Here is a 20,372-nt window from a genome sequence, read left to right on the forward strand (position 1 = left end):
ATGTCCAGGCTCTGGGGTGCAGTCATGGAATCATGGAATGGTTTGGGTTGGAAAGGACCTTAAAGATCATCTTGTCCTTCCTTGCAACAGATTTTAAACAATAATTGAAAACACTGCTTTGAAAAATACACAGAAAATACTTTTCTTCCTGGAGCAGCACTCAACATTTTCAGGGATATCTTGGATTTGGGTGAATGTGGTGATACCTGTTCTGACTGTCCCATCAGTCCCACTAACTGGGGACACGAAGTGTCAGCCAGCCCTTTGAATTATCTTCCTTCTTCTCCTTTCTCCTCTCCTGAAGAGTGGGCAGTGATGTCAGGCAAGATCTCAGCAGCTTCCCACCTCACCAAGGGCCAGGAGTTCAGTGTTTTCTGGGAATGGTGTTGGATATCAGTCACCTCCCTGTGCAGGGAAGCGAGTGGTCCCATAAAAGCTCCACATCCTAATGGCTTTGGAATATGCAGCACCCCTGGTGTGGGCCTGTGCTCCATTGCACACAGGACTGGGCTGATCTAAAAAACAACAGCAGCTAGAATGTTACAAATATTCCATTATGTGGCACACACGTAATGAAATCCATTCTAATCCTTCATTTTTTCACTATACCATTAGCTTCTTAGTACTGGAAAGCAGCAATTTTTGGAGTAGCTGGAACAGGGATCTGCAGTTGAGCAGGTTTGCTTCTCTCCCTGCTCCATAACCCTGGGCAAACACATGGAGTGGAGGATGGACACATAATCCTGACCCTCTGTAGCACTGCCCTGAGATAAAAGGGACTTTGGAACTCTCCTGGTATTAAAAACATCAATACCAAGATAATAATGTGCATTTTTCCTGCTGCTTTGCCCAGCAGAAGCCTCTGGGATGGCAGCTACAACAACATAGTAAGGAGGTAATTACACAGCTCCACTGAGAAAGATCTTTATTCCTGGAGATGTGCAGGGCCAGAAATGGGACGTGTTTAACATTTTTTATTCAGTTTTACCCCCATTTTCAGTTCTGCTCCCACCTTCAGCAGAGAGGGAAATGTTGGCAGAGTGGGATGTTCTGTGACTGAATGTGATTTCCCCTTTCTTTTTCAGGTGGACTTTGCAAATCGTGAGAGTCAGTTGGCATTCTATCATTCCATGGAGAAAACGGGTCAAGATATCAGAGACTTCTACGAAATGCTGGCAGAAAGAAGGCAAGTATCAACATTTCTTCAATTTTCTGTTTTCTGGCATCACCTTACACAATCCTTTTAAATCATTGTCCTCCTCATTATACAATCAAACTTTCTTCAGGCCATAATTCTTAAACAAGTTTTTCCCTCTCAGCCTTATCCTTATTTTTAAACTTTTATTAAAAACACCTCTGCATTTAATTTTTTTCATTTTTTTTTTAACCTCTTCACTATTTTTAAAATTAAATTTAGGTGATCCAGACCTAAGATGTGCAGATTAGAGCAGGCAGGATCTCACACATCTGAGGCAAAGCCAGTTACTGGAATTCCTGCTGAGCTGGAGGCTGCAGTTGTCTGCGTGATCCATATTTAAGTATCCGGTTTCTCCGGTGGGTCACCAGGACACAGTTGGGAGTCATTCATCACCTCTTAGGAATGCAGAGAGCAGCTTATCTGTAGCAGAGAAATGTGGGTGTACATAAAGTCTGATAAACTGCTGCTCAGCCCTTGAGCAAGTCAGATCTGATCCTCCACCTCCCTCTTTCCAACAGTTTTGTTTGTAATGTGGTAAAAGAATATAGTTTGAGTAAGGATTCATTTTTATTTTGAATAAAGCTGTGTCCTGTGTGGCTGCCCCTTGGCAGCAGCTGGCACCACACACTGCACAGCCAGTTCTTTATCCCTGAAGACCTGGCACAGAAACACTCTGCAGTTTGGGGTTTTTTTACCTTCATTGACTGAAAAAACACCCCTGTTTTACTCCCTTCAGAGCCTGGCTCATTGTTAGAGCTCTGCCTGCCCAGGAGTCAGCCCAGTGTGACACCAGCTGTACCCTGGAGCTGCATAAACCCAGGAGTTTTTTGCAGCAAAATAGATTGGTCTGAGATAATGCAAAATGAGCAGATTTGAAAGTGAGCAGGGTTTGGAAATTGGCAATCAGGATTTGCATAATGGAAATACAAGTGTGCCTTCCCCAGGCCTTGCCAGATGTTGTGATGTGCCAGCAATAAGCATTTCCTCAGAAGTGTGCTGGATTCAGGCAAGAGAAGGGCATTATTGGATGTTTTTCAGCACACAGGACTCAGGTGGGATTGTCTTTGCCGTGGAATAATCCTGAACAGGACCTGATTTCTGCTGTTTGGGCACCCGTTAGTCTGGTTTGTCCTTCTCTGTCGCTCTGCTGACGTTGTCATTAGGAGATCCACAGGGATAATGGATCGTGGAGCAGTAGAGTGAGCTCTGCAGTGACTCTCTGTAATTCTGCAGCTCCTGCTGCCCCTCCAAGCTCCTCCTTGCAGAGGTGCTGAGATCTGCACAAACCACCTTCTTTTGAGGTTGTAGTTGGAGCCAGTCTAAATAGGACCCAAAGGGGAAAAAAACCATGAAAAAACAAAATACCTGATGGATATTTTTAACTTCACTGCTGCTTTTCACAACATCCCACTTCACTTGCAGGATGAAATTTTCATCTTCCAGGTTTTGTCCCTTTTTCAATTTTGTACTTTTCTTAAAAGGTGGAAGTTGCCAGCTTTTAACATAAAACATAAACTGTGAAGCCAGATAAATCTATGAGGATCCCAGAATTGTTTAGGTTGGAAAAGACCTCCAAGGCCATCGAGTCCAGCCTGTGACTGATCCCCTCCTTGTCCCCAGCCCAGAGCATCTAGTGCCACATCCAGGCCTTCCGTGGACACCTCCAGAGATGGGGACTCCAAACCTCCCTGGACAGCCCCTTCCATTTCCTGACCATCTTTTCCATGGTGAAATTCTTCCTCATGTCCAACCTGAACCTCTCCTGGCACAGCTTGAGGCCGTTTTCTCTTGTCCTGTCCCTGTTCCCTGGGAGCAGAGCCCAGCTTAGTACAGAGTGTGCAAAACACTCTGTACTGGTGGGGAGCTGGAACTCCACCTTTATTCCACCTCCCTCCCATGTTCAGTCTTAAAAATGACTTATTTCTACTGCTTGGAGGTACTGAAATAACGGCATTAATTGCTTGACTTACTTTGCTGAATGACTTAATCTGATCTTATAAACAATCTGATATTTGTTCACTTGGTTTTACTGTAAACAGGCAACGCCAGCAGATCACATGCAGTGAAGGAGCTAATTTGGGAATTAAAAGATCACTTGCAAGACTTAGGATTTTTAAAGAAATCTTAACCATAACTTTGCTGCTTAGTAATGGAGAGATTCCACTCCTGAACTTTGATTTGACTCGTGTTTTCAGAGTCAAATGAAGGTCTCAGGTTGTGGATAAGGGGGTGTCTTCACCCTGCCAGCCTTGTGTGGGTGCACAGGTGCTGCGTTGGTTTTACCTTCATTGCACGCAAGTTTGGAATTTGACAAAAACAAAGGAGTGAAGGTGGTGAAACAGTGCTTGGGAGAGGTGCTAAGGTGCTACCCATGAAGTACATTTGGTATTTGGTAAGTTAACAAAAGCATTTAGCCCACTGCACACAGACTCCTTGCCAAGCCTCTGTGCGCAGCTTGATGCACATAGGAGAAAAGATCAGAAAGCAGTTCCTTAGGCAGCATAAATTGATGGTAACAGAGTACATTGGTTGGGAAGGAGAACTAGAATCTGTTTGTTCTTATGTTTAGCAGAGACGAGCGAAGAGGATCCTACGAGTACGCCCCTGACCGTACTTACTACGAGACCGTGCGGACCCCAGGGACGTATCCTGAGGATCCTCGGAGGGAGTACCCAGCTCGGGGCAGAGAATTCTACGCCGAGTGGGATCCCTACCAAGGAGACTACTACGACCCACGATACTACGACGACCCTCGCGAGTACCGGGATTACCGGGGAGATCCGTACGAGCAGGACATCAGGGAGTACAGCTACAGGCAGCGGGAGAGGGAGAGGGAGAGGGAACGGTTTGAATCCGATCGGGACAGAGACCACGAACGGAGACCGATCGAGCGGAGCCAGAGCCCGACGCATTCCCGGCGCCCGCAGAGCCCCGGAGCGTCCCCCTCGCAGTCGGAGCGGCTGCAGAGCGACTCGGAGAGGAGGATTTACAGCAGGTCCTCGGATCGCAGCGGCAGCTGCAGCTCGCTGTCCCCTCCGCGATACGACAAGCTTGACAAAGCCCGCGTGGAACGATACGCAAAAAACGAGAAAGTGGAGAAGGAGCGCGTCTTCGAGCAGGAGAGGGTGGACAAGGAGAAGCGCTTGGTGAGGAAGGAAAAGATGGAAAAAATAGAAAAGGAGAAAACGGATAAGCAGAAACGAAAAGCAAAAATCCACTCGCCCAGCTCTCAGTCCTCGGAAACGGATCAGGAGAATGAGAGAGAGCCCAGCCCAGAAAAACTGAAGGGCAACAGTAAACAAAGCAAAGAGAGGGGTGACAAAGAAGGGACAGCAAAGAACCGCCTGGAGCTGATGCCCTGTGTTGTGCTGACCCGGGTGAAGGAGAAGGAGGGGAAGGTGATCGATCAGCCTGCGCTGGAGAAGCTGAGGGCGAAGCTGGATAACGACACTCTGAAATCCCCACTGCTGGAACAGAAAACCCAGGTGTCCCAGGCTGAGCCAGCCAAGTCTGAGCAGTCGAAAGCAGAACCTGTCAGAACCAAGGTACAGAAGGAGAAAGCCCTTGCCAGTCACATCGAGGTGGTGGATAAGGAGGGAAAAATGAAACCCAAAAAGCACTTGAAGACAGAACAAACTTCTTCTGAGGGGGCCAATGCAGTTGATTTGGACAAATTGGAGGCTCGTAAAAGGCGTTTTGCTGATGCGAATCCTAAACCTGACAGGCAAAAACTGGATGTAAAACGGAGCAGCCAAGATGAGGAGGATTCACGTGTGGTTTTGAAAAAGCAGCTTGATGCGACGGCATCATCTAGAGAAGCACCAGTGTTAAGGGAAGGAGAATTGGAGAGAAAACCCCTGAGGAAGGAGATGCTTAAAAGGGAATCTAAAAAACTCAAACTGGAAAGACTTATTCCTGTTACTAGTCCCAAAGAAATTCAGGACACTCTTAATGTTGGTGGGATTGGCGTGCGTCCCACCCTGGATCTGCAGGCGAGGCTCATGGAGGCACCCGAGGAACCTGTGGAAGTTCAGGAACTCCCTCCTAAAAAACCCAACCCAGTGAAACCCCAGCATAAGCAGGTACCACTGCTGGACGAGCAGGGAACGGAGAGAGAGGACACAAAGAAGAACTACTCCAGCCTTCCTGAAGAAACACCAGAGCATAAACTCGGCCAAGAGAAGCCTCAGTCGGCTGACACGGAGGAGAAGATCAGCATAGACATTGACCACACGCAGAGCTACCGCAAACAAATGGAGCAAAGCCGCAGGTTGAAACAGCAGCTGGAAATGGAGATAGCAAAGTCAGAGAAGTTTGGCAGTCCAAAGAAAGATGTGGATGAATATGAAAAGCGGAGTCTGGTTCATGAGGTGGGAAAACCTCCACAGGATGTCACCGATGACTCTCCACCAAGTAAAAGGAAAAAGACTGACCAGTTTGACTTTGAAATTAGCACTAAGAGAGAAAGGAACTACAGAAGTTCTCGTCAGGTGAGTGAGGACTCCGAAAGGATGTCCTGTTCCCCAAGCATCAGGCACTTCCCCTTCCATGAGGATGATGACACGCTTGATTCTCCAAGGCTAATGCCATTGAAGGAAACCAAAGAGTCACCTAAAATAGAAGAAAAGGGTCTTTCATACTCCAACATAACTGTGAGGGAGGACTCGCTGAAATTCAATCCTTATGATTCCAGCAGAAGGGAGCAGATGGCAGAAATGGCTAAAATAAAACTCTCTGTGCTGAGTTCTGAGGAAGACTCGAGTAGGTGGGAAACCCAAGCGAAGCAGGAGCCTGGGAGAGTGGATATCAGCTTTCCAAGCAGCATTGTGAAAAGAGACAGTATACGGAAACGGTCTGTCCGAGATCTGGAACCGGGGGAGGTCCCTTCAGATTCAGATGATGATGGTGAAAACAAGCCCCATTCCCCAAAAGCCTCGTCCTTGTTAGAGAGCTCCAGACTGTCTTTTTTATTAAGGGACAGAGAAGAGAAGTTCCGGGAAAGAGAGGAAAGACTCCAGTCCAGTTCCCTAGAAAGAAACAAATTCTACTCTTTTGCATTGGACAAGACAATCACACCTGACACAAAGGCCTTGCTTGAAAGGGCTAAATCCCTCTCTTCCTCCAGGGAGGAAAACTGGTCCTTTCTAGACTGGGATTCAAGGTTTGCTAGTTTCAGAAACAATAAAGACAAAGAGAAGGTTGACTCGGCTCCAAGGCCTATCCCATCCTGGTATATGAAAAAGAAAAAAATCAGAACTGATTCCGAAGGTGGAAAACTGGATGATAAGAAAGAAGATCATAAAGAGGAGGAACAAGAGCGGCAGGAACTGTTCGCGTCTCGGTTTTTGCACAGTTCAATCTTTGAACAGGACTCCAAACGCCTGCAGCATTTAGAGAGGAAGGATGATGACCTGGACTTCATCTCTGGAAGGTTGTACGGAAGACAGTCCTCCTCTGATGGAACAAACAGCACAGCTGATCTGGTGCAAGAGCCCGTGGTTCTCTTCCACAGTAGGTTTGTTGAGCTGACACGAATGCAGCAGAAAGAGAAGGAGAAAGATCAGAAACCAAAAGAAATGGAGAAACAGGAAGATAAAGAAAACCGGCCGAAAACTCCAGAAATAGTTCCTGATAGTAAAGAAACAGAACAGAAACCTTCCTCAGTTGTTGGTCCCTCTTCAGTCACCGTCCTCCCACAGGAACCAGCTCCCATCGCTCCTGAGAAAACAGTGAGTGAAAAGGTCCTGGTGGAACCTGCTTCTGTCAAAGAAGAGAAACCTGAACCTGCTGCTGCAGCAGAGGAACAAAAACCTTTTCCTGAACTTGCTGCTCCTGTCAAAATGGAACCTTCTGAGCAATCAGAACCTTCACCGGTTGTAGAAGCGAGTAAAGAAATTGTTGCTACAACCCTGGCACCTGAGGAAGATGCAGTGGCCACAGAGCATCCTTCGTACTTGGATACCAAACCTCCTACTCCTGGGGCCTCGTTTTCCGATGCAGACATCAGCGTAGATCCAGAACCTGAGGCTGCCCAGCTGCTTCCACCTCCGCCCAAGCTAGTTCAGAAGTCAGATGAGGCTGTGGAACCTAAAGAGGAAAATCCTTCACCCTCTGCCAACACCGATGCTGGTGTGAGTCAAAAGGTGGAGGTGGCTGCTGAGGTCCTGCCACCTGTTTCCGACAATGATATGGAAGTGGAGCCTCCAGTTGTTGTAAAAGATAAAAAATCCTACAAAAGTAAACGGTCCAAGACTCCGGTGCAGTCGGCTGCAGCCAGCGTCACGGAAAAGCCCGTCACGAGGAAGAGTGAAAGAATTGACCGTGAAAAACTGAAAAGGTCGAGCTCTCCTCGTGGGGAGACCCAGAAGCTTTCTGAATTGAAAGTGGAGGCAGAAAAGGTTTCAAGGAATGCTGCTAAATCCCCGAGTTCTGCTGCAGAGCCGGAAAACGTGGAGCTGAGCTTGCCGATAGGCCGGACCAGACGCAGAAACGTGAGGTCGGTCTACGCTACCACAGGGGACAACGAAGGCCCATCCCCGGTGAAGGACTCCATGGAGGTCACTAGATCCACCAGGAAGAGGGTGGAAAAGGAACCACAGGAAACGGTGACAACTGTTCCCACAACCCCGAGGAGGGGGAGGCCTCCCAAAACCCGCCGTAAGCCAGAGGAGGACATTTCTCCCATAAAGACCGAACCGGTACAACAAGAGGTGGAGGAGGCTGAAACTAAAGACACTGTGGAAGCTCCTAAACCTGCAGAAGGTTGGAGGTCTCCGAGATCCCAGAAGCTCACACACACTCATTCATCAGCTGCTACCAGCCAGCAGGGGAAGAAAGGGAAGAATGAGCTGAAAGCCGATACCACGGCTGAATCTGAAGATGCTGCTGAAAGAAGTGGTCAGGAATCGAGCATCGGTGACAGCAGCAATAAAGCAAAAGCCACTGAGAAAGAGCCGACTGCAAGCGAGCAGAAACGTGATCGGAAGGAGCTGGATGTGGAGAAAAACCAGCCAGAAATCCCCACAGTCGAGATCATTGAGAAGAAGCCGGTGCCAGAAAAGGTTACGAAATCCAAAAGGGGAAGGTACAAAAATACCAAGACTGTTGTTGATAAGGCATCCGTGTGTCTCAAAAACGTAGAAATACGCCTCAACGTTGACGAAGTCAAGGGTGCCTTGCGGCCCGCTGAAGAGGAGGCAGAGCCAGTGGCAGTGTCACCACCCAAGATGAAAAGCCCTCCAAAAGAGGACATCCTGCCACCCCACTTCTCCAAGAATGAGGTAGAAGATTCGTTCCCAGAAATGGAAAAGGAGGTGATGCGGGAGCCCAGGCAGTCACCTGAGGCTGCCCAGTTGGCAAAGCAGATTGAGCTGGAGCAGGCAGTGGAGAACATTGCAAAACTCACTGAAACTCCTCCGACAATCGCTGCCTACAAAGAGCCAACGGCAGATGTGGCTGAAGTCCGTCAGGAGGAGGAGGCAGATAAACCTGCGCACCAGGCCAGTGAGACAGAGCTGGCAGCAGCCATCGGCTCCATCATCAACGATATTTCTGGGGAGACGGAAAGCTTCCCTGCACCGCCAACATATCCTGCTGAATCTGAGGCTGAGATCCCTACAGAGCCCTTGGTGCTGCAGTCCCCTCGGGAGGAGATGGAGCCTGAGACGGATCAGGCAGTGAACAATATCCTGGAAACTGAGGCTGCCGTGGAGCCTGTGGTGCAGCCGGTGCCCGGCTCCGTCCCGTCGGCACTGGAGACTGAGAGCAAGGAGTCTGAGGTCAGCTTCAGTGAATCTTCCAACTCTGCACAGGAGGCCGAGACCTTGCAGGAGGCTGAAGTTGCTCGGAAGGAGAAGGGCCGTCAGAAAACCACGCGGCAGAGACGCAAGAAGAGCACGAGCAGGAAGGGCGATGCCACCGAAGTCAACACCTTTGAGCCGGAGAGGGTGCAGAGCAAATCACCCCCTGCCAACGAAGTAAAGACAAAACCTGAAGAAGCCTCAAAGGAGGAGAAGCATATCAAACCCACGGCGTCCACGGAGCCAAGTGCTTCTGATGTCACCAAGGCTGTGGCTGCTGACGTCCTGGCTGCACACGAGGCTGTCCCTGAGAGCAGCACCTCTCCAAAGGTGCCTACTCCGACTCCTCTGGACCCGGGTGCCCCACCGGTCCCCCTTGACGAGGGGAGTCAGAGCGGCTTCAAGATCCGGTCGCCCCTGGAGAGCGCTCCCATCACGTCGCCGAGTGCCCCGAACGCAGCCCTTCCTGCCATCTCCACGGCGGTGGCCAAGCTCCCCGCGCCGGTGCCCACCACCATCGTCCCCCTTCACTCCGGTGCTGCCAAGGTGCCCGAGTGGATGGTCAGGCACGAGGAGCCCCGTGCCCGTTCCACACCCCCGCCTGCTCTCCCGCCGGACACGAAGGCCTCGGATATCGACACCAACTCCAGCACTTTGAGGAAGATACTTATGGAGCCCAAATACGTCTCGGCAACGAGCATAACCTCCACGCACGTGACGACAACGCATGCGGAGCCGGTGAGCGCGCCGTGCCTGGAGGAGGCGCCTCTCCACCCTGCCGTGGAGGCCGTCAAGCCGGTTTCTGAGGAGAAGCCAGCTGTTCCTGTCACCAACGCCCTCGACCCACCAGTGGCTGAAGCACCGGTGTTCAGCGAGAAGGAAAAGATCAACACCGTGATTGCTCCCAAAGCCACTTCTGTCATCAGCAGGATGCCCCACAGCGTGGATCTGGAGGAGGCTCCCAGGATCACCTTGGTGAAACAAGCTCCCCAAACCCAGACCTGCCTCGTCAATGCTCCCTCCCCAAAATATAAGCAGAGGTCAAGTACAAATGATAACAGCAGGTTTCATCCAGGATCAATGTCTATTATTGAGGAGAGGCCTGTGGAGACTGGGTCCAGTCCAGGGCTGCGGGTGAACACCTCGGAAGGTGTGGTGCTCCTGAGTTACTCGGGGCAGAAGACAGAGGGCCCTCAGCGAATCAGTGCCAAGATCAGCCAGATTCCCCCGGCCAGCGCTGTGGACATTGAGTTCCAGCAGTCTGTATCCAAGTCTCAGATTAAACAGGAGCCTCTCACGCCGTCCCAGCCAGCATCAAAAGGCTCCCAGACCTCGGCGGGCTACGGGACCGTTTCCACCCATTCTTCCTTGGTACTCGGAACACAGCCCTACAACACCTCGCCCGTCATCTCCTCCGTCAAACAGGAGCGCGCCGCGCTGGACAAGCCCGACTCGTCCCACCTCGCTGTGCAGACCACGGCGTCTCAGCCCGGCAAGGTCCTCACGCAGACGGTAAACACTCCACCCGTGCTGGTCCACAACCAGATGGTCGTGAACAAAAAACTGTCTGACCCAGCTGCTCTGAAAGTAGAGACAAAGACTCTGCAGCCCTCCAATCTGAGTCCTGGAGTTAGTCCTCACCACCCTTCCCTCTCTGGGAAGATGCACTCGGAGGCAAACCACGTCAGCTCGGGCCCCAGCACCCCGACCGACCGGGCCATCTCCCACCTGGGGGTCACCAAGCAGGAGCCGCACTCGCCGCGTACCAGCGGGCACTCGCCGTCGCCGTTCCCCCGGGCGTGTCACCCCGGCAGTACCTCATCTCCGGCCCTGGCCAGCAGCACCCCGGTGATGCTGGCACCGGGAATCCCCGTTCCTCAGTACATATCCAGCATGCATCCCGAGCAATCCGTTATCATGCCCCCCCACAGCGTCACGCAGACCGTGTCCCTGGGCCACCTGTCCCAAGGCGAGGTGAGGATGAACACCCCTCCTCTCTCCGGCATTCCCTACGGCATCCGCCCAGAAGCGCTGCACTCCCCCCGCGCTGCTCTGCAACCCCAGATGGAGATCAAACCTCAGCGCTCCAGCACGCCCCAGCCAGCGCCCATCCGAGACATCGTCATGCCCCCGCTGTCCTCCCAGCACCCCCCCGAGGAGGAGCTGCACTTCCACCACACGGCCGTGTGCCGCGGGCCGGCCCCGGTGCAGTCGGACGTGCTGGTGATGCAGCCCGACTACCGCATGCACCCCGGCGGGCTGCGGCTGGAGCAGTACAACGTCCCGCGGGACGTCAGGATGATCATGCACCCGCACATGGCCACCGTGGGCGAGCACCACTCGGAAACGCGACAATCCCGGACGCCCGAAGGGGCCGTCAAAACCCCCCCGGTCAGTAAGACCCCGCAGCCCGGGAAAGAGACTCCCAAATCCTCGGAGGGGAAGATGGCCCACTCTCCCCACAGCGAGCCCCGGCTGCTCAGCGTGCCCTCGGGCGGCCAGCTGCCCGGGCTGCCCCTGACGCAGCCCGTGGTGGTCCCACACGGGGTGCAGATCATGCATCCCGCCGGGAGCTCCTTCCACGATTACCGCTCGGTCTACGGCGACATGAGGAATTACCACACGGCGCAGCTCGGGCACCCGCAGTTCCCGGGTGCCTCGCCCATCGGGCTGCCTTCCCGCAGCATGACCCCGTCCCAGGTGAGAAAGGAGATCCTTTGTCTCCCTCCCAGGAATCTGGAGGGGTTTGAGCTGTTTCTTGTGGGGTGATGGGATTAAAATGCTGCTTAGCATCAGAGGAAGCTGAAACAACCCATTTCTTGACCTGCTCTGGGACTCCACCCAGAAGGGTGAGCTTGCCTGCAGGTTTCTTGGTCTGTACCGAGGTGGTGGGTGGGTCAGGCATCCTTGGATGGATGGTGAGCCCAAGGATGGGCCTGGGGCAGGATTCAGGGACTGGGGTTTCAGCTCAGGTGGGCTTGGAAGTGGGGGACTGCCCCAGGTGCCACCACGGCAGGGCATGGTGACATGGGTGTGACATGTTGTGTCTGCCAGGAACCTGGTGGTGTCCTGGCAGCTTTATGATGGGGTTGAACACACCCTCAGCCTAAAGATCTTGCCTTTTTCCCCCTGCCTGTTTCCCAGGGTCTGCCGGAGGGCGAGCACTCGCACCCCAGCCAGCCAGTCCGCAGCAAGACCCCTCAGATCCCGCAGGATGCCAAGGGCCCGTCGGCAGCAGGGCCGGAGCAGAGTCACCACGCCCCTGTGAACAGGCACACGGCACAGATGGACCCCCACGTCCACCTCCAGCGGGCACAGGGGGACACCAGCCAGACCTCCTACCCCTCGCCCGTCGCCATCTCCATGAAGCAGGAGCTCCCGTCACCGCACCAGCCCCAGGCGGTTCCCAAACAATCCATGTTTATCCCCACGACCTCGGGGCCGCCCCTCAGCCGCCCGGAGCCCCAGTCCACGCTCAAGCAGGAGCCATCCCCTCACCCCGTGTCCCAGAGACCAGTGGACATGGTCCAGCTCCTGACGGTGAGTGCTGTGCTCCTGATCCAGGGGGAAATCACCTTGTTCTGTCTCAGCCAGAGCACCAAATCTGACCTTTCTTACACCAGAAACTTAGGATGCAGAAAAGGCATTGTTTGGTTTTTGCATTGTTTTGTCCCTGATGGATTTTAGCCATGTTTGCTGTTCCAAGTCAGTTTTGCGTTTTCCTGGGAAGTGTTTCCTCGTGGGCAGGGGAGAGTGTTGGTGTATTTCATTTAAATAAAAAACTACTGTCACAAGTGTAGAAAATGAGGAAGAGGAGGGAGGAGCAGGTAGCATTTACGAGCTGGGAGTTGTGTTTAGCACCAAATGTCTCCCATAGAACCTCGAGCAGTTCTTCTCCTGCTGTTATTTCTCAGTTTATCCATTTGTAAAAGGGAAAGCAGCTCTCAGGAGCAGCCTTGTGCTGGGTGGGTGGTGGAGGGATTGGGATGAGGGTTCCCACCCAGACAGAGCGGCCAGCTGGAAGGAAAAGGGCTGAACTCCAGATTTAGCAGGATGTAACCCAAGGCTGGCCTTTAAACCTCGGATGGAAGCGTTGGTGGCAGCCAAGCAGCTCAGGCAGGATTTCAGATCCCACTCTCCTTGCTTCGTGTGTAATTCCCATCTCCCTCTCTTCCCAGAAATACCCCATTGTCTGGCAGGGTCTCCTGGCTCTCAAGAACGACACGGCGGCCGTGCAGCTGCACTTTGTGTCGGGGAACAACGTGCTGGCTCACCGCTCGCTGCCGGCGCCCGAGGGAGGGCCCCCGCTGCGGATCGCGCAGCGCATGCGGCTCGAGGCCTCCCAGCTGGAGGGGGTGGCTCGGAGGATGATGGTGAGGGCACTGGGGAATGGGCTGGGCCCTGTGGGATGCACAGGGATGGGATTGCTCCATCCTGGGCACGGCCTGGAGCTGGACTTGGTGATCCCTGGGGGTTCCTTCCAATCCAGGAGATCCCTACAATTCTGTTTTGGGGTTCCGGTATTAACACCGGTTCCTTGAACCCCGAGAGCGAAACACAGATTGCAGGTGATGAGCAATAGCTCCTACACTGCATTTCTGGAAAAGGCAATGAGAGCTGGGAAAACTTTCAGTCACCCTCAGCCCTGGGACAAACCCTGCTGCCTTCAGTGTGTCTGAGTAAGGTGGGGAGTTCAGGTGACCATGAAAATCCATTTTTAGTCCTTTCCTCTGTGCTCGTGCTCTCAGCACGTGTTGGAATCACAGAATCCCAGACAGGTTTGGGTTGGGGGGGCCCTAAAGCCCATCCCACCCCCTGCCCTGGGCAGGGACACCTTCCACTGTCCCTGGTTGCTCCAGGCCCTGCCCAGCCTGGCCTTGGACACTTCTGGGAATGGGGCAGCTCTGGGGTAGAAATTGTAACACCAAGGGGTTTAAAGCGAGGATTTTCCCCCCTGGGTAGCAGGTGGGTGTCTGGAAAACCCGCACTCATGCAGCATTTCCCTGCACACGTCCTTCCCTTGCAGGTGGAGAGCGATTACTGCCTGCTGCTGGCGCTGCCCTGCGGCCGCGACCAGGAGGACGTGGTCAGTCAGACGGAGTCGCTCAAGGCCGCCTTCATCAGTTACCTGCAGGCCAAGCAGGCTGCAGGCATCATCAACGTCCCCAACCCCGGCTCCAACCAGGTACAGAGAGCCCCTGCAATGCCACAGAGACACCAGAGCCACCCTGACAGCACAGGCAGCTCTGCTGGAGCCACCTGGGGTTATTGCTCCAACAGCCCCCACATTTCCATCTCACCAAACACAGGGGGGAGATCCAGAAATTACTGATGGCATCGATATAATCATTGATGGAATTGATGAAAGTGACCCCAAAGCCAAAAAAAAATCCCAGATGTGTGTTTGGTGTGTTCTCAGTTCCCAGTCTTGGGCTGAAAACAGCCAAATGCATTTCCCAGCTCTTTATCTCTGAAGTAGAATCCTTGTTTCTTCCCATGTCCTGATTTTTCCAGAGCAGCTGGTGTTTCCTTGCAGAATGCATTTGGTGCCATGCAGGCGTGTCGCTGCACTGAGTGCAGTTTAACCTGTGTGTGATTGAATTCTGGGTGTCAAGAGCCCAGAATGAGCGGCCAGAACTCAGAGCAACCACTGAAATGATAATTCATGGGAATTTTTCTGCCTTTCCCAGCAAAATCAGCCAGCTCCTACCCCTGTGGTGTGGAGAACTCCCCCCTGGGGAACACGGCTTTGTTTTATACAAGGTTTAGGATCCTTTTAGCACCCAGAACATCACTGAAATGTCCCATTTTTAAACACATCTCTGATTGTGGTTTTTCCCTCCCTGCAGCCTGCCTACGTTCTGCAGATCTTCCCACCCTGCGAGTTCTCGGAAAGCCACCTGTCCCGCCTGGCTCCAGACCTCCTCGCCAGCATCTCCAACATCTCTCCTCACCTGATGATTGTCATCGCGTCGGTATGAGCTGTTTACCACTTACTGACTTTATTATTTTAATCTTAATTTTTTTTTTAATTTTTCCAAGGCCCTGCAGCAAAAAAAAAAAACCAAGCAACTACAAAAAAAAACAAAAAACCACAACAACGGAAAAGCCCACAAAAAATTAATTTTAAAATAAAACAAATTCAAAAGAAGGAGAGAAGGTTATGAAACAAGAAAAATGCTGCCAGAAACCAGCCTCCTGCCCAACCGGCCTCGATCAAACCTTGGATGTTTACATGTTGCTTTAGCATATGGACAACTGATGCACTCAGCAGGTGGACTGGGCTCGGGTTCCTGTGCCTCCTTTTTGGGGAAAAAAAACACACAAAAAAGAAAAAAAAAAAAAAAAAAAGAGGAAAAAAAAAAAAAAGAGAAAAGGATGGCTTATTTTTTTTAACAAAAAGAAAAGGAAAAAAATAAAAAAACCTGAACTGCCTTTGCACTAAATTAGTGACTCGGACTTTGCACAGTTGGAGACGCTGTGACGTTCTGGATGTCTTGACACACATTGACTGCGCCGTGGACGTTCCGCAGGGACTCTGCTGAGATTTGTGGGTCAAGGAGCATTTCACAGTCATTTTTTATTTTATTGGTTGTTTTGTTGGGGTTTTGTTTTTTTTGGGGGGGTTTTTTTCCCTTCTTTTGGGGTTGTTTATTTTTTTTTTTTTGGGCGGGGGGGGGAGGGGGTATTTTTTCCGGATGTGAACCTTCCTCTTCCTCCACCTGCCCCTGCTGCAGCCATCTTCTCGTCATCTGGGATGTACAGTTTACACTGCAAAACAAGAGAGTACAAAACAACAAAACAAAAGGGAGAGCATTTTTCCTTCCTGGTGGGATATGCAGAACTCAGTGGGTGTGTGTATATATAAATATATATATAATATATATAAATATATATAATACTGACTTTAAAAAAAAAAAAAAAAAATCAAATCCCCACAACATACATTTTTTTTTAATCTGTGCCAAAAATGTGTTTTCAGAGAAAAAAAAAAAAATCTTATTTTCATACTCAGACTTTGTATTGTCACTCATTTGTAAGTGCGCTTCATTTAAACATCCCCTCGTCTCATCAGCTGTGGAAGTGTTATACACTTGTACAAAGACTCTGCCCGGCCCCCCTCGCCTCCCCTAACACTTAATTAATTTATGGAACTTGGTTTTTTGGGGGTTTTTTTTTGTTTTTTGGGGGGTTTTTTTGTTTATTTTTGGTTTATTTTTTTTTTTTCTCAGCGCAGTTTTGTTTTGTGTGTCCATTGGATTACGAACTTTATTAAAAAATACAAAACACGTCGGCGCCCCGACCTCGTCCCTCGGCGTGGGGAGGGGGAGCGGGGAAGGGGAGGTTTGGGGGCTGCCAGGGAGGGGTCCCCCCCTTCTCCTTTAAAAACAACCAGAGAAAAAGATCATTTCATCCCACTAAACCACATTTCTCTGGATTTTTCCCTCCTGTGTTGTAAAATATTTGTGAAAACCGAAATTGCAGGGTTTGCCCCCGCTTTTAATCTCACCATGCAACAGCTCCTCAAGGAAAATTATCCCTGGATTATTGGTGCTCATCATCCCTTGGAATATCAGAACCAGACTTGGTGTTTTTCCACCCAAATCCCTGCCAGGTGTGAGTGGGAAGCCCAATCAGGACTAAATGAGTTAAAATCAAGCAGGTGTGGTGAAACAGGAGCTTTAGGGCAGGATGTGGGATGGGGCCTCCAGAACCTCTGGCTGCCGCCCCGGCGGGGGCAGGGGGCAGGAAGGAGCCGGGTTTGGGGTAAAACCAGGCCAAAAAGGAGCCCCGGGGTGGGGACCTGGCCAGAAACACCCCCAGAGACCCCAGGTCCCACCGGGGGGGGGCAGGGCGGGTCCTGTCCTCCCCCTTCCCCCAGGGGAACTGATGGACAGACCCAGCGCAGATGGGGCTCAGACACACGGACACACGGACACATGGACAGCGCGGGCACAGGGGGAAGGGTCCGACCCCGCTGGGTTCTGAGTGGGACCTTGGGGGTAAAAAGGGACATTTTTGGCAGGTTGGAGGGCACTGTCTGTGTGTCCGGCCAGGTGTGAACGGTCTGTCTGTCCAGGCAATGTCCGTCCACCCAGCTGGGCCTGGAGCTGCCCATCCATCCAGACCCATCCCCCTGACCCCCGTCCCGTGGGTCTGACAGATGGACAGGAGAGGGGAATGTCCAGCCGGACACACGGACACTACGTCCAGCCGGACACACGGACACTACATCCAGCCAGACACACGGACATTGTGTGTGCAGCTGGACACTTGGACACTACGTCCAGCCGGACACAGTGTGTCCATCTGGACACTTGGACACTAAATCCAGCCGGACACACGGACACTGTGTGTGCAGCCGGACACACGGACACAGTGTGTCCATCTGGACACTTGGACACTAAATCCAGCCGGACACACGCGCACTGCACATGGACAGAAGAACGGATGGACAGACATCCAAGTGCACAGATGTGTTTCCACCTGGACAGTTGGCCACGCCCACACAGACATTTTCCTCCTCCACCCATGGACATGGAATGCCCAAAAATGCATTTTTTGCCCCACGGGCCCCACTTGAAAACCGATTTCACACCCCTGCCCTGCCCCACAGCCCTGTGTCCGTCTGTCCGGCCCCATCCCCGTGTCCATCTCCCAGCCAGGCTGTGGGAACTGGGGAAGGGTCCAGCCCTATCCCAACTCCACATTTATGGACAGTGGGGAATGGGGCGGGGGCGGGGCAGGGGCGGGGCAGGGGTGTGGCAGGGGTGTGAGAGGGGTGTGAAATCGCTAAATTTTGGAGAGAGACATTTATTAATCTGTGGAGAAGGCTGGTCGGGGGTGTGACAGGGGCGGGGCAGGGGTGTGACAGGGGTGTGACAGGGGTGTGAAATCGCTGATTTTTTGGACCGGGCCTTGTGGACAAAAAGTGCATTTTTGAGCCATTTATGCTCAAGTTTGGAGGAGGAGGATCAGGGGTGGGGAGGCAAAGGCTGGGGCAGGGTCATGAGTTGGGTGGGGAAGGGGCGGGGCAGGGGTGGGGCAGGGGTGTGAGAGGGGTGTGAGAGGGGTGTGAAATCGCTGATTTTTGGAGAGAGACATTTCTTAATCTGTGGAGAAGGCTGGGCGAGGGTGGGGCAGGGGCGGGGCAGGGGCGGGGCAGGGGTGTGAGAGGGGTGTGAAATCGCTGATTTTTGGACGGGACCTTGCAGACAAAAAGGGCATTTTTGGGGCATTTATGCTCCTGTGTGGAGGAAGATGGTGACGGAAGGGCGGGGCATGAGTGAGGTGGGCGGGGCATGAGGGGTGGGCGGGGCATGAGGTGGGCGGGGTGTGAGAGGATGGGCGGGGTGTGGGGTGGGCGGGGCATGAGGGAATGGGCGGGGCATTAGGTGGGCGGGGTGTGAGAGGATGGGCGGGGTGTGGGGTGGGCGGGGCATGAGGGAATGGGCGGGGCATGAGGTGGGCGGAGTGTGAGAGGATGGGCGGGGTGTGGGGTGGGCGGGGCATGAGGGAATGGGCGGGGCATGAGGTAGGCGGGGTGTGAGAGGATGGGCGGGGTGTGGGGTGGGCGGGGCATGAGGGAATGGGCGGGGCATGAGGTGGGCGGGGTGTGAGAGGATGGGCGGGGCGTGGGGTGGGCGGGGCATGAGTGGGATCCAGTGAGGGTGTGAAATTGCTGATTTTTGGAGAGGGAAATTTATTCATCTGTGGAACCGGAAGGGCAGGGGCAGGACAGGGGCAGGACAAGGGTGGGACAAGGGTGAGGCAGGGGCGGGGCAGGGGCGGGGCAGGGGTGTGAAATTGCTGATTTTTTGTGAGGCGCCTTGGGGTAAAAAAGTGCATTTTTGGACCATTTATGCTCATGTTTGGAGGCAGAGGATCAGGGGTGGGGAGGCAAAGGCTGGGGCAGGGTCATGAGTTGGGCGGGGCAGGGGCGGGGCAGGGGCGGGGCAGGGGTGTGAGAGGGGTGTGAAATCGCTGATTTTTGGACGGGACCTTGCAGACAAAAAAGGCATTTTTGGGGCATTTATGCACATGTGTGGAGGAAGAAGGTGATGGAAGGGCGGGGCATGAGTGAGGTGGGCGGGGCATGAGGGGGTGGGCGGGGCATGAGGGATGGGCGGGGCATTATATGGGTGGGGTGTGGGGTGGGCGGGGCATGAGGGAATGGGCGGGGCATTAGGTGGGCGGGGTGTGAGAGGATGGGCGGGGTGTGGGGTGGGCGGGGCATGAGGGAATGGGCGGGGCATGAGGTGGGCGGGGTGTGAGGATGGGCGGGGTGTGGGGTGGGCGGGGCATGAGGGAATGGGCGGGGCATGAGGTGGGCGGGGTGTGAGAGGATGGGCGGGGCGTGGGGTGGGCGGGGCATGAGTGGGATCCAGTGAGGGTGTGAAATTGCTGATTTTTGGAGAGGGAAATTTATTAATCTGTGGAGCCGGAAGGGCAGGGGCAGGACAGGGGCAGGACAAGGGTGGGACAAGGGTGAGGCAGGGGTGGGGCAGGGGCGGGGCAGGGGTGTGAAATTGCCGATTTTTTGTGAGGCGCCTTGGGGTAAAAAAGTGCATTTTTGGACCATTTATGCTCATGTTTGGAGGAGGAGGATCAGGGGTGGGGAGGCAAAGGCTGGGGCAGGGTCATGAGTTGGGCGGGGCAGGGGCGGGGCAGGGGTGGGGCAGGGGTGTGAGAGGGGTGTGAGAGGGGTGTGAAATCGCTGATTTTTTGGAGAGAGGCATTTCTTAATCTGTGGAGAAGGATGGGCGAGGGTGGGGCAGGGGCGGGGCAGGGGCGGGGCAGGGGTGTGAGAGGGGTGTGAAATCGCTAATTTTTGGATGGGACCTTGCAGACAAAAAGGGCATTTTTGGGGCATTTATGCACATGTGTGGAAGAAAAAGGTGACGGAAGGGCGGGGCATGAGTGAGGTGGGCGGGGCATGAGGGTGGGCGGGGCATGAGGGGTGGGCGGGGCATAAGGTGGGCGGGGCATTATATGGGTGGGGTGTGGGGTGGGCGGGGCATGAGGGAATGGGCGGGGCATGAGGTGGGCGGGGTGTGAGAGGATGGGCGGGGTGTGGGGTGGGCGGGGCATGAGGAAATGGGCGGGGCATGAGGTGGGCGGGGTGTGAGAGGATGGGCGGGGCGTGGGGTGGGCGGGGCATGAGTGGGATCCAGTGAGGGTGTGAAATTGCTGATTTCTGGAGAGGGAAATTTATTCATCTGTGGAACCGGAAGGGCAGGGGCAGGACAGGGGCAGGACAAGGGTGGGACAAGGGTGAGGCAGGGGCGGGGCAGGGGCGGGGCAGGGGTGTGAAATTGCTGATTTTTTGTGAGGCGCCTTGGGGTAAAAAAGTGCATTTTTGGACCATTTATGCT

General features: G+C 53.3%; 1 protein-coding gene across 12 annotated transcripts in view; it reads left to right on the top strand.

The window, feature by feature from the left end:
- The window catches only part of SPEN (spen family transcriptional repressor), a 62,245-nt gene extending 46,872 nt beyond the window's left edge, over window positions 1-15,373 (top strand). For 7 of the 12 annotated variants that reach the window (XM_086860728.1, XM_023940332.2, XM_023940334.2 and 4 more), the window contains 6 exons: window positions 1,086-1,186; window positions 3,768-11,697; window positions 12,142-12,537; window positions 13,176-13,370; window positions 14,024-14,182; window positions 14,847-15,373. In XM_086860728.1, the coding sequence (XP_086716854.1) occupies window positions 1,086-1,186; window positions 3,768-11,697; window positions 12,142-12,537; window positions 13,176-13,370; window positions 14,024-14,182; window positions 14,847-14,978 (8,913 nt within the window). In that variant the 3' untranslated portion in view covers window positions 14,979-15,373. The remainder of the gene's footprint in view (window positions 1-1,085; window positions 1,187-3,767; window positions 11,698-12,141; window positions 12,538-13,175; window positions 13,371-14,023; window positions 14,183-14,846) is intronic. The other 5 variants (XM_086860729.1, XM_023940333.2, XM_023940335.2 and 2 more) reach the window with 1 other exon arrangement.
- Window positions 15,374-20,372: the final 4,999 nt, after the last annotated feature.

Source organism: Cyanistes caeruleus, chromosome 22 (genome assembly GCF_971803275.1).
Source record: "Cyanistes caeruleus chromosome 22, bCyaCae1.hap1.1, whole genome shotgun sequence".
NCBI lineage: Eukaryota > Metazoa > Chordata > Aves > Passeriformes > Paridae > Cyanistes > Cyanistes caeruleus.